The sequence below is a fragment of the Furipterus horrens genome, unplaced genomic scaffold (assembly GCF_987537825.1).
Source record: "Furipterus horrens unplaced genomic scaffold, mFurHor1.1.pri manual_scaffold_1, whole genome shotgun sequence".
Lineage (NCBI taxonomy): Eukaryota > Metazoa > Chordata > Mammalia > Chiroptera > Furipteridae > Furipterus > Furipterus horrens.
The window spans coordinates 112,259,372-112,272,297 of NW_028327171.1; the positions used below are offsets into that span (position 1 = coordinate 112,259,372).

Sequence of the window (12,926 nt, forward strand, 5' to 3'; positions counted from 1 at the left end):
TCTGCCTTCCTGTTAAACTCTTGGCAAATTATAAGATATGATGACACAAACCTTATAACATGTAGGGTGAACTAAGTGGGTTTACAGGTTAATCTAAACAAAGTTATGATTCTAAATAAATATTCATGTGTGTGCATGTGTGTATACATACATATATAGTTACAAATTGGCTTTCCCCGAGAGAAAGTGTTACAAGAGCTTCCAAAGTTACCATAATTACAACTGCCAGAATAAGTAGGCATTGCATCCTTGGGAGAACAGGGCTTGCCTACCAAATTCAAGTCAGACCACTAAATGAAGTCTCGGGGCTCCATTCTTGGCCTCTTCTCGCCATGGCAAGCTCTCATAGCATTAAATATGGTTAACATGCTACCAACTCCCAAATGTTTATCTCCAGCCAGCCTTCTCCTCTGAACTTGACTTATATATCCAACTGCCCATCCAATAGTGCTCCACTTACATGTTGAATAGGCGTCACAAATGTAAGCTGTCCAAACTGAGATGGTGCTATGGCCCTGAGCATTTGCTCCTCTACATCCTCTTCATTCTTGATTCCTCTCCTTCTCGCACACTCCACAGCCAAACTGTCATCTACTAACCAACTCTACCTTCACAATAGATCTAGGATCCTCTGCTACTTTTTTTAGAGAATATAGTTCTTTGACATTTACAAATCTTTCACATACAACCCTCTGAGGTAGGCAGCATAGGTATTATTCTTTTTATTTAACAGATGAGGAAAGTGAATCTCAGTTAATTGGTGTGCCAAAGGTTCTAGTTAGTAAATAATTTGTGTGAATATCTGTCTTTGGCCTAAAAATTCAGCACCCAACCTCCCCCTCATACTTGCCCTATCTACTTCAAAGGGATAATGAAGATAAAATGAATCCAAGGCTAGAAAAATACTTTGGGGGACAGAAGCACTATATAATTATACCCACAAACTATAATTTTCCACATTACCCTTTTTATTCCAGCTTGTGTGTGAATCCAGAATTTTATGTTGCCTCTGTATTGTGCTCAACTAATCAACTAAATAAGGCAGGGGAAAAGTGTGATCCTGTTTAGTTACATAAATTACAATTACGGTAACTGCTTTTAATAGCAAATTGAAAATCAACATGAAAAGGCCAATGTGCAAGTAGGACCCACTGAAGCACAGAGCAAGCAAGGCAACATTATCAGATTGGGCAAGATTGCATAGAAGGAAATTGTGGTGTCAGAGATCAAACTGGCATGCACAATGGTTATCTACTTCAAAGTGGTAGCAAAGAAGTTATTTGTTCTGCATTATATAAACAAGCAAAAGATTAAATGGGAACTTATGCAAAAGCATCTCATGTCACACAGATCTCTCCAGCTGTCTATGTTACCCAGCTCAAGGGGTTCATTGCTTGGGATGTTCTATTCAAGAACAAGACATGGTTGTTGAAAGGTGGTTTTATTTACTCACAGCAAGTGAAGGAGACAAAGGATTCATATCCAAAGCTCTGACTTCCTGAAAGGAGCATTACCCATTGCTTTTATATGCTATTTGATCATTACATGTTGATTCTTTTTTTGCAGTTGGCTCCATTTATTGTGTTGGGTTCTTGTCAAGCTCATCCTGCTTACAGCTGGGTTTGCACAATACTGTGCTACATTTTAACTTTTAGCAAGAATAGCATTTAGTAAAAATGTCCCAGGCCTTGAGACCCTGGCCCTATCCAGCGAATATAAACATATCATCTTTATTTTAAAGAATGACTATAACTGTGATCATATCCTGAACTAACCAAGGAACAGCTCCATGCTAACCTTCCCTGACTAAAATAAACTAGTACCATAATTCCTAATCAGACTACTAAACAGAATGTATTTTCTTTCAGCCCAAAGCATTTCTCTTAACAGAATGTCTTTTAAGGAAATGAATTAGATGGCCATTTAAGACCCAAAGAAGGTTGAGTTCCTATTGGTGACAGTAAGTATATATGTTTACAAGTTAATGTGTAATAAGTGAATTTAACATATTAAACGTGCTATAGCATCTGTTCATAAGATTATATACTATACAAACTATTCAAGTCATATAAAACCATTTTTCAGGGTCTTTTTAACTGAGAAGAATCCTATTTAGCACATTTTTCCTCCTGTAATTCATACTAAGCAAGCTTTGTTTTCAGTTTTTTGTGTTTTTTTTTTTTTCTCTGTGTGGTTGCCTCTCACTTGCGCCCCCAACTGGGGACCTGACATGCAACCTAGTAATGTGCCCTAGCTGGGAATCGAACCAGCGGCACTGGGCTCGCAGGCTGATGCTCAATCCACTGAGCCACAGCAGCCAGGGCCTCAGTTTTTAATTTTCATCTATAATAGCTTCATATTTGTTTCATTTCTGCCAATTCTAGGTGAAGCAGTTCTAGTTCCAGATTTTCTGGGGTAGCAGCTCCTAATTGAGGCTTTAAAAAATCCAAAGCACTATTAGGTGTCTCTGGTTCTTCTTATAAGGCTATCAATAGCTTGGTCAGCATGTCCAACACTCTCGACTTCTTCAAGTACCTCCAGAACTGCTCACACTTTGAGTCAATGGCTTTTTAATGGGCCATAATAACAGCTCTGGAGACCATGGCTGGTGGGTTCTGAGCAGCACTGCCCTCTACTATCATCTTTGTCTAAGCCTTCATCCCTTCTCGTCTGTATTATTGTAACAGCCTCCCAACTAGGGCTCCTTGCTTCCATCCTAGCACCACTTCAAACACTTCAACACTACCTGCATGATCCTGTGAAACAGAAATCAGACCATGTCAAGGAGGTTGGGGGACTGGGTGAAACAGGTGTAAAGACTGAGAAATATAAATTGATAGTTACAAAATAGTCATGGAGATGTAAAGTACAGCAGAGTGAATACTGTCAATGATATTGTGATAACTACGTATGGTGCCAGGTGGGTACTGGAAATATTGGGGGGAACCCTTTCTAAAGTATATGACTGTCTAACCACTATTCTGTACACCTGAAACCAATACAAAATAATACTGAAAACAAACTGTAATTGAGAAAAATAAAAAATGCAGGAAAAGGGTGAAAGTATTGAAAGAAAGAAAGAAATCAGACCATGTCACTCCTGCATCAAATTCTTCCTCAAAATAAAAGCCATAATCAGTATAGATCGTCTACAGGAATCTCCATGATCTGGGTCCCCATGACCTCTCTGACTTCACCACCCTTGTTCATAGCACCTCAGTGACAGAGGCCTTCTTGCTGTGCGTGGCACATGACAGGCAGGCTCCTGCTTCAGGGCCTTTGCCCTTCCTTTTCCCTCTACCTGGAACATTCTTCCCCTCACTATCCACATGGCTTATCCTCTCACTCATGTCTTTTACTCCTGGCCACCACGTCAATACCACCCTGACATTTTCTATCCCCTTTCCCTACTTCCTTTTTTTTTTTTTCTCCTTGGCAACTTACATTATAACGTTATGCTTATTATGCTTATTTATCTTATTTGTTGTCTTTCAGTCCTATTAGACCAGGGGATTTTGTCTGTTTTATTTATCATTGTGTCCCCAATACCTAGCAGTGCCCTGTACACAGAAGGCACATAATATCTGAATGCATTAAGAGTTTTCAGCAGCAGAACACCATGACCTGAATGATATTTTGACATAACTCTCAGTGGATTAAGAACCTATGACAGTAATCTGGGCCCACAATGTACAGCCATGCTGGTTGCATACTGAACAACTCAAGTGAAATGAGAACGTTACTCCCCCCTGGAGACACATAAAAAGGGCTACCAGCCCTGGTGGAAACCATGGAGGTAATTAGAAGTGGTCAGTCTGACTATGTTTTGAAGGTAGAGCCTACCATGATTTGTTGACAAATTAAATGTAAGATGTGGAAGAAAGAATCAAAGATATTTTCAAGATTTTAGTGCAGATAATGAAAATGACATTTGTCCAACTGACAGATGAAGCAGCCATTCGATTCATAAGAGCTTACCACATTTCAAATCAGAGTATACAAGCTGAGAAACCAGGTTTCTCACCTTCCAAATCCTATCTCCTACTATACTTTCCTCATGTATTCATTATATCATTTACTATATCATTCCTCAACAAGCTACCCTGGCTGGTTTGGCTCAGTGGATTGAGCGTCGGCCTGCGAGCTAAGTGTCGCTGGTTCGATCTTCCAGTCAGGGCACATCAGAGAAGGAAAACTCTGACTCCAAAAAACCTCCGCTGCCTTGCGGCATACCTCTTCAGGGGAAAGGCTAAGGGAGTAAACCCCGACAGAAAATCTGGAGCCGGAGTCCCTAAGGCGGTTTGATGTTGTAGTCAACACCGGCAACTCCTGCGGTGCACCTGGAGCCAAGCTGTATTGACTCCGTCTTTCCCTTGGACCCTTCAGCTGCGAAGAGAGGGGGGGTCTGCTGCATGGGCAACAGCAGACCCTCCATATCACCCTGCCCAGGCTCTGTAGCTTCAGCTTCACTGGAGAGGACACTCCAGCGTCATCGCAAGATGTCGATTCAACACGGGAGGAGACAGATACCGTGTTACTCCCGAGTCGGACTGCACAGCCATTCTCGGCGGTGCAGATAGACTCTTAAGAAGCTACACCATCGTCTCTCGAGACGGACGGCTGCCAACCGAACCTCAACAAGCCCTGTACTTTCCAATTTGCAGGCTTTGCTCATCCTATACCAAATCTAACTTCTTCATCTGGCTAAGTCCAAACTGATTCAAATTAATACCTCATTCAAGATGCCTTTCCTGATCCCCTAAATCAAAAAATCAATCTCGCCCCAAATTCACATTTCCCTCCCTCGTTCTGTGCATCTGTAACAGCACTTATCTAGAGAGGGTACTCTTAGAAGTACGTATTTCTGTTTACAACCATTTACAACCCCCATGTAACCACCAATCCCCACCTGGACTGTGAGTGCCCCACAGAAAGGGCCCATGTGTTGTATGACTGATTTCTGGCTCCCACAAAATACTCTCGTGCCTGACAGGGAGCAGACGTTCTACAAAAAATGCATTGAGAAAGAATATGAATGCTACACACATCTCAGAAGTCAGCTTCCTCGCCCAACGCGGGTATATGCCCTGTGCAAGGCCGGACAACGCTGAGGTAGAAAGTACATTAGCTGCGTCATAAAGTATCCCGGCAGTACGAGGCTTGCAGGCGACCATCGGTGATGAAATCTTTTCCTCTGCACCCCCTCGCAGGGTTAGATGGTGACTGTGCACCTGCGGACTATATTCAGATTTTGCCTGACCGGCTGGAAAAAACAGAGCAGAGCTCAACGACGTGCGCAGGGGACAGCCCCTCCCCCAGCAGGGCCGCACAGCGGAACCTCGCAGACTGCCTCAGACGCCGCGGCCTCAGGCCCTCCTTCCGGCAGGTGGCAGAGCTAGCGACGCCCAGGACGCGCAGGCGCCGCTGTGGGGCGTAGCCAGTCCCAGGGCCAAGCCTTCCTTCCTGCGGACCTGAGGCGGGGCCTAGGGGGCTCGCCCATCGCCGTGCTCCGGTTGGCTGAAGCGGCACCGCCCGACAAAGCTCTGCTGCACTTGCGCCCTTGCTACCCCTTGGCTCCCGACTTCCCAACCCCCCACCAGCATCCCCAGCCTAACACCCTCCTCCCTTCCCCAACACGGCCAGCTTGGTTTTCTTCCTTTCCCAGTCCTGTGGCTCATTCAGTACTGCAGCAACCGCTGGCTTGGCTAGTGCTCAAGACAGTAGGACGGGCGGCCTGACCTCTATCATCCTTCCCAAGTCCGCAGCACAAGGATAGGGAGTGTTCCCCGTGTCCCCGAGAACACAGCCTCCTGGAGGGCACGGGAGGATGAAGAGGGGTGCCGAGGACTACAGAGGAAATACACACGGTGGAGAAAGAGGCAGTGCCTGGGGCCCAGGACTGGAAGGCAGGACTACAGTGTGACCTTGGGCCGTTTCCTTCCCTTCTTGGGGCCGGGGTACCCTTCTGAAAATGCGGCAGCAGGGAAGCAGGAGTCCGGAGGATTTTACCTGGGAGCCTCGGGGCCGCTTGTTCAACTTGGGCATTCTCCTGCAGAGCACCTCATACCGAACAGTGCCAGGAGAGTCCGCCACATGCGGACAGAAGGCTCGGGAAGGAGGCGGGGGAGGACTATCTTACTACCCTTTCTCTTCTGCGGCCGCAGGGCCCAGCATACAGGATTCGTGCCCCCGGTCTCACCCTCAGCCCGGCGACCCAGCGACCCGGCTAAAGGGCGGCGCAAAGCCAAACCAGACTAAGCAGAGAGCACCCGTGCACAGAGGCAGAGAGGCGGACCCCTCCACTTACCCCAGACCAAAAGGGCGGGGGGCCCGGCTGCGGAGAGCTTTGCTGCTGCCCCTGCCTTAATCCGGCCCTTCCCAAGTACCCGCGCTCCTGGCTTGGCCCACCGAGTGGGGGCGCTGCCGCCGTTCCCTTCTCCGAGGTCCTCTAGCGCTCGCACTGCCGAGGCCTCAGCTGCCCTAATGTGCCGACACACCTTGGGTACCCGCGTTCCAGCTGCGCAGACGGGTCCCGACCGTGGGCGTCGCCAGGGCGGGGAGTGCTCCCGCGCCACCTCCTTGGCACTGGAGCATCTGGCCTGGCCTTGCTTCGGCACAGAGTTCCCCAAATCGTTAAGCGCTCACCTACCTGTCCTCCTCGCCAGGCGCCCCCTGCTGCCGGTCCATCTCGGCATAAGCAGGGCTCAGATCTCACTGCCGTCCCCTTCCTGGAACCGGCGGGGAAAGAGAAGTTTCGGCTTCAGGAAATGAGGAAACCCTGGTGCAGAAGAGGCCTCTTCCAGGTCCTATGCATGTTTACTGTCTTTAGACCCCACCAGGGTTTGTTGGTTGGTATTTATTCTTTTATTAATTTATTATGTTTATATTTTTTAGTACTGAATTTTTTTTTAATTGGACATCTGCCAACAAATATGTCTTTATAAAGATACAGTCTTGAGGGGGTGCACGAGGGCAAAGGAGGAAAAATTGGGACAACTATAGTAACGTAAACAATAAAATATTTTAAAACGACACCAGTCTTAAATATTTTTCTTCATAATATAAGGCTATCAACATTATTTGTGTTCAATACAACACGTATATAGAACTAAAATAATAATAACAACACAACGACAGTAATTGTAAATTATGGGCTAAAGAATCATTCTCCCTTTTGAGCTTTTGTTTTCATAAGGGCACGTCCCTGTTTTGCATGATAAGAATTGTTGTGAAATCTATGCAGAGTCAGAAGAACATACTACTATAACCACATATAATTTAGGACTGGGTAATGCTTTTAAATTCCATTGTGTATAAAGTAGATATAATTATGTACAGAAGTAACTTAGTTACCAAGTGAAGCAAGTAAAATTTCAGCATTCAAGTCTCATTATTGTGTAACCATCGCTATTTATTCACAACAAATTCAGTGACTCTCAGGAATTTAAACTATACTGAGTCTTATGTGAGACGTGTATAAGCTACTGCAGTATTCACGAATTTAGAAATCCACCAAGCTCCCAGAACACGTTTCAACGATACAAGATGACCTTATATTCTAGTTCCCCACTCAGCATAATACTAGTAGCTCTATTTAGATGAGAGATTAAATGGCTTCCCTGCTTGGTTTGTTGGTTTTTAAATTTGTCTTCTGATCAGATGAAATTTATTTAAAGATTTGCTGTAAAGGGTCTTTAAAAATAGTTGAATAGCACAGCTTCCCAGAGTTTCAACAGTTTAATGGCAGAGGACTGCCTACACGGACCAGGCTGCCCCACCCACAACAAGCCTCCGGAATAAGTAACAGGCTGAAGGGGAAAGGAAATTACCTGGGCAAATTACTGGCAGTGAAAGACTGTTTGGAAAAAGGATCAGGCAGATGAAAACAGGAGAAGGAGGAGTGTTGTGGAGTAACTGGGCTTTAAAGAAACCTGTCAGCTCCATACCATGAGCTTCTTCAGGGCAGAAGCTGTGTCTTCTTTATCCCTAGCTCCTGACACCCAGAGCCATGAAAACTGGAACAGTCATGGAGGGAGGATGCACTTGGTTCTCTGTACCCATTTCACAGACAGACTCAAGTCACAGTGCTTGCTTCAGTGCTGTGTTTCAAAAGTGTTACTTTGTGTCACAGCCGTAACAATGAATTGCTACATTGAGTCACCAAGTTAAACTTTTAGTGTTATGCATTGCTGGAAAAGCAGTTAATTAAAGGAGAATTACTATCCCACCTAGGGAAACTCTAAGTCCTGACTTTGGACTGAGAATAAAATAGAAACATAGTTCTATTAATAGAAGACAGGAAAAGAATGTTTGACCTGCCTGTGTTTATATCCGACCCTTCCTGTGGCTGACCTCATCTTCCCAGTGTATCTTTTTACTCCAGCTTTGCTGTGACAACCAGCTGCATAAGGATGTAACCCATGAATGCCTTGCCTCAGCTGCACCAGGTATCTTCTTGCCTCGGGGCTTCTCTGTCACTGCAGCCTGGGACTCCTGTAAGAAGTGACTGCCATTCCTACACGTGCATAAACCTGGAACTGTAAAGGAACTAATACCTCATGGGATAACCTTTGACCAAGGCAGGCAGGAGCTGAGGGAGAAATATTCTCCTGTTCTGTTCCTCCAGTGGGCACTTCCAAGGTACATTCTATATAGCTGCTAAGATGATAGAGCCACAGTAGTCCATTGTAGTGCCCAACTTGGTCAACTCAATAGTCCACCCTTAGATTGCCTTTCCCTTTTCCACCCTTGCCTGTTTGACTCTTCCCAGTCCTCTACTTCTGTTCCTTGGGATTCATTCCCAAAATAAACTACCTGTAAACAAGTCCTTGCTCAGGCTCTTTTTGGAGGGACCCCTGATTAAGTCATTAGTTAACCCAAAAGAGGAGTCTCAGTCCACTTTCCAGCGCTCATTCTCACCAGAGCATCCCCAAGCCTGCTAACAAGGAATTGATTTCTTCAGTTAGAGCTTTTGCTCCTCTTCTTTCCCCGTTGCCCGGTTGTCCAGTTGCTCTCAGAGATAGGCAAATCCACTCAGAAAGATACCCCCCACCCAGAGAGTCACATTATTTGCTCCTGACCCTGTGCAGGGAGAGAGGGCTCACCGAAGGGGTAGAGTCTCACAAAGCCATTCTCAGCTCCACCTTAAACCCCTCCCCTCCTTTCAAGGTCCTGGCTTCACACTTTGAACTGCAGGAACTCCGCTCTGAAGTTGAACATGGAAGCAGAGACAGTGTGGGACCCAAGTCATTCCCAACACAGCCTGTGCCAAAGTTCTATCTCCTTCCTACTCCCTTCCACAGTCCCTCATCCCCCATAAAAGCAATTCCTCTGCCTGGAAAAGAGGTCTCAGGCCAGGGTCTTAAGTACTTAGCACATTTTCATCTCATTCTAACACCAAGAGGGTGTTGTTGCAAATTACCAAGCTAGGTTTGGGAGAGAAAGAGCCCTTAGTCCCTGCCTCTGAAGGTAAATGAGATATGTAAGTAAGCTAAACGAATTATTAGAAGTTTCCTGTAAGTCTTCTAAAAAAGGGACGTGACTGTGTAGTGGGAGTTCTGGCAGGGGTTCAGGACAGGCTGTGTAAAAGAGCTAGCATCCTGAAAGACTTATCAGTTGGAATGAAGCACCCTCAGAAGACTCTCCTGCCCAGAGAGGCACAGTGTTTGCTCCTGTCCCTGTATCAGCTCCTAACTGCCTCCCAGCTCACACCATTCTTGAGTCCCAAATGAATCTACTCATTGCCTCATCTTCCTAGGCCCCAGCCTCCCATGCTAATCTGGCCTTGCCCCATGGTCTTCTCTGACCTGTGTTAAGCATTGAATGCCAGACGGTGCAGTAAAATCCTTCAGGGAGCCAGCCATCTCGAAGCCCTCCGAGAGCGCAACCACGTGTGTGCAGCACTCTGTGTTCAGTTCTGTTAGGGGCTAGAGAATAATAACACCATCTCCTACTATCTCAAACCCACAGGTCTTCTGTTTGTCTTGATGCAATTGAATTTTCTTTAAAATGTTTTGGGGGGCAAGAAATCATACCCTTAACCTGCAGAATTTTAGAAGTATCAAGTGACTTTTTCTATCATTGACAGTGAAGGAAAGAAGAGGTCCGACATGTTTTTCTAAAACAAAACTGTAATGCTCAGAATCTAGTGTGCTTGAAAGGCCCATGATCTTCATGTGACTGTAGTACTGAATTCTACCAGTGAATGAGAACTGGAGGCCCGATGTTCTCCCTGAAGTGAATGAGCAAGGAAGACAAGAGTAGCGATATCAGTACCCATCTCTTAACTCTAATTTAATTAATTAAAATGTTTGTTTAAGTCGCAGAGCTGGGGGTTGTAGACTGGAAATTTAAGCAAAATTCTTTTGAGGTAATTGGGATCTTTAAAGAGGGTAAAACATAGGGAGCTAAAAAATACAAAAACAAAACTGTGTCCCCACCTCTGTTCATCTCACCCAAGCTACAACAACCCATAAACCTTCCTTTCTTCCTTCAGTTGACATATACTGAGCTCTTATTATATCCCAGGCATTGGGCTTTGTTCTTGGAACAAATGCCATGATGACCCAGTGCAGATTCCTGTCTTCAGTAATGCAACTTGGCAGTTAGTTACTGATTGCTGTGTACCGGACACTAGGCCAGGTGCCTTGTGTGCATTATTTCACTTAATCTCTGCAACAGTCCTAAATGCAGCTCAATATTATCTTCATTTTGCAGCTGAGGAAGTTTAAGCTTTGAGGGGTTAAATAACTTGCCCACAGCAAAAACAGCTAGGAAGTGGCAGAGACAGATCCTACCCAAATATGTCCCGCTACAAAGACTTTTAAGCACACCACCAATTGTCCTAAGGTTTTTGCTTTGAAAGACAAGGATAAAAGTCTACATTTTTAGGCAATTTGGAGTACAGCATCTTTTTAACCAGTTGGGCATTGTTTCTGTGAGTAATCTAACAGAAGCCGGAATTACTCGGAAATTACACAGAAACGTCTTTCAGTGAGGACAATACAGATGCCATGATCTGATGCCTTCAATTAGGAAAAGTAATTATAGGTCCTAATTGATCATATGAACTTTGAAAGACAAAAATATAGGACAAGAATCTTAACCCTTAAATCTCATTTAATTTTCTGAACATCAAATTCTGTTTTTTTTCAAAGAATATGTAGAATGTTACAATAAATTGTTTTTAAAACCAGGATACAAAACCATATGCTTACTTAATATATTTTCATATTCTTTCTAATGAGTGTCTATTATTCATATTTTCTGCTTATTCTACCAGGGACAGAGACTGCTACTTCAGAAGGGAAATTGAATAGCAAAACTGCTGCCTCTTGTTTTGGGTTGTCAGAACCTCTTTCCAAAAGCCCATTGTCTCCTCACCAACCCCCTTCTCACACACCAGAATTCCCCAGGACTTGAAGGTTTTCCTTCTACTGATAGTTCTCACTTTCAGCATTCTCTCACCTTAGTGGACAGGTAGCAAGGCTCCCTCAGCACTATCAGCGTGCAGGATCCTCTCCAGATAAGTTACAAGCCAGATACACCTGGAATCCTCTTAATTTGCAGTTGATAGGGTATTAAAGACATCCAGGACACCTCTTCCAGGCTTTTTGTGTATTATTTCAATGTGTGCCTTTAGCTGGGAAGGAAAATTCTCATATTCATGATAACCAAAGCCAACTAATGATAAAATACAATATTCGGAGTTCTTGATGTTTGTGTGTTTGTCATTGAGGCAAAGTTCAGCTTTGTAACTGTTTATTTTAAGCTTAAAATGTCTGTGAATTTGGCCCTCTGACAAGCAGAGGGGTCAAGGGTAGGTGCCTCTGCTTAGGGACACGTAAGAAACAATTATGCTAAAGGGCATCTCCAGCCAACTCCATGATGAGCTCTCCGTGCCAAGTATGTATGAGAATACATGAGCACAGGAACTAGCCTGGACAGAACAAGTGTCCTGAACATGACCCAGAATCAGGACCTGAGAAAAATTTCAAGATGGCCAAGTGACTTTGGACAGGCTTAGATGTCAAAACCTACCGCTTGAACATCACAGTGGAGGTAAGGAGTATACAGCTCCCTTAGGATGTCTCTTAGTACTACCACACCCTGTGATTGAAGTTAATGGAAAATTACAACAGCCGAATTCAGGCAGGACTACCAATGGCCTAGACCCTTCATGAATGAAGGTTGAGCTCACTGCATCAGGTTAAGAACCATGACCAGCTGAGGGCAAAGGGAAAATGGAATTGGCAGCAGGAAAGGAAATTATAAAGACCAGCTGCAAGCATGTGACCAGTTACAAAAACAAGGGCTATAATTGTCATGACTATTTCTTCATTATTTTGGGTGAGGGTGTGTGATATCTTTGTTTTCTTTCTTTAATTATCCCCTTATCAAATAACATAAGATGTTTTGACTTTATATTATATAGAATGAGGTCTGTCCAGAGAAAGTCCAGCCATTGTTAATATAATGAGAACGGTCTGCACAACATCAACATAACCTGGCAGCCATGGAGAATGGACTGGAATGCACATGTGTGACAATGACAACTTCACTGTACTACAGTGGAGGCAGCAGATGCCATTGAGTGAGCATATGTACTGTGTGGCTGTGGCATTCAAAATGAGCAAATAGAGCAACGAATCTGCACCAGATTTTTTTGTTTTTTTGTGGTATATTTTATTGATTATGCTGTTACAGTTGTCCCAATTTTATTTCCCTTCTTTGCCGCCTCTACCTGGTACCCTCCTTACCTCCAACAGTCTCCCCTCTTAGTTCATGTCCATGGATTGTACATGTAAGTTCTTTGGTTTCACCCTTTCCTATACTACTCTTAACTTCCCCCTGTCTATTTTGTTTCTACCAATTATGCTTCTTGATTTCTGTAGCTTTTCCCCTTTATCCCCCTCCCAGCTGATAAC

The 12,926-nt window shown here is 44.4% G+C and overlaps 1 protein-coding gene across 6 annotated transcripts in view; it reads right to left on the reverse strand.

The window, feature by feature from the left end:
* BDH1 (3-hydroxybutyrate dehydrogenase 1) overlaps positions 1-11,662 on the reverse strand; it is a 61,682-nt gene extending 50,020 nt beyond the window's left edge. For 2 of the 6 annotated variants that reach the window (XM_090278572.1, XM_090278562.1), the window contains exon 1: positions 6,498-6,629. In XM_090278572.1, coding sequence (XP_090134698.1) covers positions 6,498-6,594 — 97 coding nt within the window. In that variant the 5' untranslated portion in view covers positions 6,595-6,629. Of the gene's footprint in view, positions 1-6,009; positions 6,200-6,307; positions 6,630-6,649; positions 6,715-11,466 lie in introns of those variants that run through there. The other 4 variants (XM_090278586.1, XM_090278579.1, XM_090278606.1 and 1 more) reach the window with 4 other exon arrangements.
* Positions 11,663-12,926: the final 1,264 nt, after the last annotated feature.